The 4,838-nt window shown below is 48.3% G+C and overlaps 1 protein-coding gene across 1 annotated transcript; it reads left to right on the forward strand.

The window, feature by feature from the left end:
• The first annotated feature begins 209 nt into the window (after positions 1–209).
• On the forward strand, positions 210–2,182 carry FAM43A (family with sequence similarity 43 member A). The gene has a single exon (XM_029616813.1). The coding sequence runs from the start codon at positions 390–392 to the stop codon at positions 1,503–1,505; it is 1,116 nt and encodes a 371-aa protein (XP_029472673.1). The 5' UTR covers positions 210–389; the 3' UTR covers positions 1,506–2,182.
• Positions 2,183–4,838: the final 2,656 nt, after the last annotated feature.

Consider the following 4,838-nt stretch of genomic DNA (forward strand, 5'->3'; position numbering starts at 1 on the left):
TATATTTATAGAAACGTTTTTGTATGCAATTAATAGCCAAAGAGTCCTGGGAGAAACCAGTAGCGGTGTCGGTGCAACCCTGATCCTCGCTTTATCTCCCGGTCTCCGGCTGGCGAAGGAGGGAGCCGTGCAATAGGCTGGCCGCCTCCCCTGCCTGGGAGGAGCGAGTGGTTCCTTCCAGCTTATATGTAGCGCAGCGCTGGCGGCCGCCGAAAAGCAGAGAGGGCTCGAGGGCGGACGCTGGGAGAGCAGCGGTACCAGCGGCTCCACATGCAATGAACGGAAAGCGCCGGCGAGCCGAGCCGCGATCAACGGGGCGCCCGGCAGCCGAGACATGAGTTAAGAGCCCGGGCGGGCCAGCCAGCCCCCTCCCCACCCAAGAGCAAGAGATGCTGCCCTGGAAGAAGAACAAGTTCGACCTGATCGAGGAGGATAAGCAGGCGGCGAAGCGCAAGGGCTATGCGGTGAGCCTCAACTACTCGGCGCTCACCTCCCTGGCCCGCTCGTGCCCGGAGAGTGCTCTGAGCCGGGTGGGCAGTATGTTCAAGTCGAGGCGCAAGAAGATCCGCATCACGGGCGAGGACCCCACTTACACGGTGCTCTACCTGGGCAATGCCACCACCCTGCAGTCGAAGGGCGAGGGCTGCACGGAGGCGGCCGTGGGCAAGATCTGGGCCAAGAGCGAGCTGGGCAAGCAGGGCACCAAGATGCGCCTGACGGTCAGCCCGCAGGGCATCCGCATGGTGCACGCGGAGGAGCGCGCGCGGCAGCGGCGGCCCGGCCACCTCTACTTGCTACACCGCGTCACCTACTGCGTGGCGGACGCGCGCCTGCCGCGCGTCTTCGCATGGGTGTACCGGCACGAGCTGCGCCACAAGGCCGTCACGCTGCGCTGCCACGCTGTGCTCGTCTCGCGGCCCGAGAAAGCGCGCGCCATGGCGCTTCTGCTCTACCAGACGTCGGCCGCCGCCCTGGCCGAGTTCAAGCGGCTGAAGCGGCGCGACGACGCCCGCCACCAGCAGCAGGAGCAGCGCCAGGAGCTGGGCCTGGCCGGCGGCGGCGGCATCCCGCTCGTGCCCCTGCGCAAGCTGCTGCTTTTGCACGGCCAGTGCTGCTACAAGCCGCCGGTGGAGCGCAGCCGCAGCGCCCCCAAGCTGGGCTCCATCACTGAGGACTTGCTGGGCGAAGAGGAGGAGGAGGAAGAGGAGCGGCGCGCCCTGGAGCTGCTAGAGTGCGACGACGTGCTGCTGCTGCGGGCGGGCGCCGGAGCGGCCCGGGGGGGACCAGAGCAGCAGCAGCGCGAGCTGGCGCAGCTCATCAGCGACCTGGGCGAGCTCCGCATCGGCAACGACTTGCAGACTCTGCGTGCCGACCTGCGGGTCACCCGCCTGCTCTCGGGCGAGAGCACGGGCAGCGAGTCGTCCAGCGACGGGGGCCAGCAGGAGCCGGCGCCGCTCGTCAACGGCTTTCAGGAGGGCGCGGAGCCGGAGCCCGACACGGGCTGAGCCCCTGGACCCGAGACTGCTTGACTGTGATTTCCATCCCCCACGCCTCTGGGATCTGTTCTTTTTTTATCGCTGTGCGATAGTGCACAGATTAACACGATTATTAATATATGATTAGTTATTGTGACTGAGGGAGGTGGGGGAAAGAAGTCCCGATGGACTGGAGCAGGACCAGCGAACCGGTGCCACTGCCTGTTCCCAACTCTTGACAATGAAACACACCTGTTATTTTTATTTTTTTTTAACATCCTGGTTTTTTTTTTGTTTTGTTTTGTTTTTTTTAATAAAGTGAACTTGGGATACAGACTGCTGCCCTCAAAGATCTGCTAAAATTCCTACAGTAGCTGTCCTGGAGAAAAGTTGCATTTTGTTTACACTTCAGCAGATGATCCACAAGGGAGTTTTGTTTTTGTTTGATTTTTTTTTTAAGTACATTCCATGGATTTTTGTAAAACTTGCACTGTTGTGAAGTACTTTTATTTTTGCCAGTGTTCTATATATTTTTTTGTACATGATGGTCTCATAGATGTAAATGTTATCTTTGCCGTGCAAAAGAAAATTACATGTGGTTCACCCGTGTATATACTAAATATATATATTACAACGGTTATTTTTTAAAGGACGTCACTGTTCTGATGTTTGCACACTTGGAAACAATAAAAGAATAATTTAACATATCCTGCTTCAGCTGATAGGTTATATGAAATATGTTGTATTGTGGAGTGTATTATTTTTCCACCTTTTTGGAAAAGAGAAAAATGCACTATAAAGCTGGCCGTGGCTCTTAGGTTTTAGTGTACTTCAGAATGTCGAACAAATTTTAGAAAAATAAATGCAGGATATCTTTATTTATCAAATGAGTAACTCCAGCACAGTAGTGCATTTCTTTTTTTCCTTCTTGCAGTTTCCAGTTACAATATGCCAAAATAAATTTAACTTTGTTTCAGTAAATTTGCCAGTTATTTAAATGTTACGTGGTGGCTGCCCAGGTTTCATAAAATAACTGCTAAAAATTTGATCAGACAATCCCTCTGTTTTGATATTCTATTAAAATTCTCCTTAAGGTGTTTAAGAATGGCCATAAGAGTGAAAGAATGCATGTTACATATTGGTCCAACGTTATAGTAAATGTCTTGAGTCATGCTGTGACCTTTATATGCTCATTTAAGTTTAGCAAGAATACTGCTGCCAGCAAGCTTTTATTAGACTTGGTGGGAAGTACAGGAGATTTATTTTTGTGCTCTATTACTACGTCTTGCTAGCTGTGCACGTTGGAATGAGAGCAGGTCAGAATCTAAGTTAGCCATGGTAAGGCTTTTAGTTCTCAATTCTAAAATAAAAAGTACGGGTCCTGTTTTTTAATATTGGACTGTTGCTGTATGAATTTGTGCTGTACAAATACAAATCTGATCCCCAGCTGTCTGTGCAGGCAGCTGGACTATTTTCAGCCCTGGCTCCTGCCACAGCTGTAGTGGGATTAGGTGATTGCTTTTAGCTGTAGATGAGTTCCTCTAATCCCCTGATAGTACTGGAAGTTGCCTAGAGAATGGAATAAATTAAGGGGTTACTTAATTAAATGTTTCCTACCTGTATGCACAGGTTTACCTACGCTGGAATAAACTAAAAACAGGTGTATTGTATAGATGCATAAAGAGGAAAAGTGCAGCTGGTTTTTGAAAAGAAAGCACAGCTGGGTCTACATTGAATTTTAAAGACAATCTAGAATTCTGATGTAGTAATAGACGATTACTGGGTAGTAGTAGAAGCATAACATTATTTGTTAAAGCTGTAGAATTTGGCCAGAGCAAATGAAGTGTGATGACTAGTATACAAATGCACAGTCAATCTAGTCTCTGAGATAGCCACAAATCAAAACTTTCCAGACTGCTTGCAGAAGCTTACTGTACTTGTCAAATTCTCAGAGGTTATGTGTTCTACATTTACACACCCAAGTTCATATAATATTTTAATGTACAGGCCTCTGCTTAAACGTGTAAAACAAAAACAAAAAAACTGGATAAAATACTACTAGCACAAGTTGAAAAAACCCCAATTATTGTAGCAAACTATTTTTTAAAATTCACTAACTCCTAAACTTCCTCACTCTACAATCTTCTAATGTGAAGGTTTGATCTTTGGTCAGGCTTAGGGGCTGCTGTTGCCACCAGGACTTCAGCAGAGCAAAAGCAGCAACAAGAGACCACAACTGGGGCTGCTGCCTCACCCGAGTCAACCTAAAGAAGTGGCGCTCTCCCAGTTTTTGCCCCCTTGTATACTTCGAGATCTAGCCCTCCCTGTCTTAGGGAAATCAGGACTAGGGCTCCATTCATGCAATAGTGGAAAAACCAAGTTGGGTGTGTGGGAGATGGCAGGTTCCCTGAGCGAAGTGGCAACCATCCACAACTTGCATACCTTTATGTGGCCTTAGTGCACAGAGTGTGAATAAGGCAAACTCCACCATGGTGTACTAAAGTGATGTGGGGCTTGGCGTTTACATTTATTTATTTATGGTTTTTATATACCGAGAAACAGTAAGAACATCTCCGTTTACAGGAAAAAAAAAACCATAATGTAGCAACAGGCTTTACATTGAACATGGAACACAGAGTGATCAATCTAGGGGATATCCAAAAACCAGAAGAGAAATGTTGACAATGTCTACTTTGTTTACAGAAAAATGTAATGCAGTAACAGGCTTTACAATGAACAAGTAGCATAGGGTGATAATTCTAAAGGGTATCCAAAAACAAGAAGAGGAGTTATAAATAGAACGCATAGCAGGACAATGTGTGATAGTTCTAAAAAAAAATATTTAGATAGACAAGCAATGCTCTGGGGATAAATAACAGCAATGTGCGAGGCGGAGGGGAAGGTGTAGTTGAAAGTGAGGACATTAAGTTGGAAGTGAAAAGAGGGGCAAAGGCTAAAGGATGGGGTAGGTAAGGCTAAAGGGGTGTATGGTATGAAAGGCAGGGGGGAGGAGGTAGTAGTTATTTACGTGAAGGCTTGTTTGAATAGACAGGTCTTGAGCTTCTGTTTACATTTCTTGGGGCATGTTGTTCCAAACTGGGGGACCTGCTATGGAGAGAGTATGGTCTGCAGTGCTGCTGGGGCAAATGGGCAGGTGCCAGTGACCTAAGTTGGTGGGATACCATAGAAATGAAAACCACGGGTTGTACTTGGTTGGTGGGATACCATAGAAATGAAAACCACGGGTCGTACTTTCCAGGTGCTGCTTCCCTGGTAGTCCCTGGGCAGCATTGCAGGGGCCTTTTATTTGCACCTTCAGTCATTTGCTAATGGCATGGTGAACTGCTGACTCAGCCGGGTGTC

Source organism: Rhinatrema bivittatum, chromosome 9 (genome assembly GCF_901001135.1).
Source record: "Rhinatrema bivittatum chromosome 9, aRhiBiv1.1, whole genome shotgun sequence".
Classification (NCBI taxonomy): Eukaryota; Metazoa; Chordata; class Amphibia; order Gymnophiona; family Rhinatrematidae; genus Rhinatrema; species Rhinatrema bivittatum.

Bases quoted from the DNA above. Each gene is read 5' to 3' on its own strand.
- FAM43A (XM_029616813.1), top strand. From the start codon at position 390: ATGCTGCCCTGGAAGAAGAACAAGTTCGACCTGATCGAGGAGGATAAG.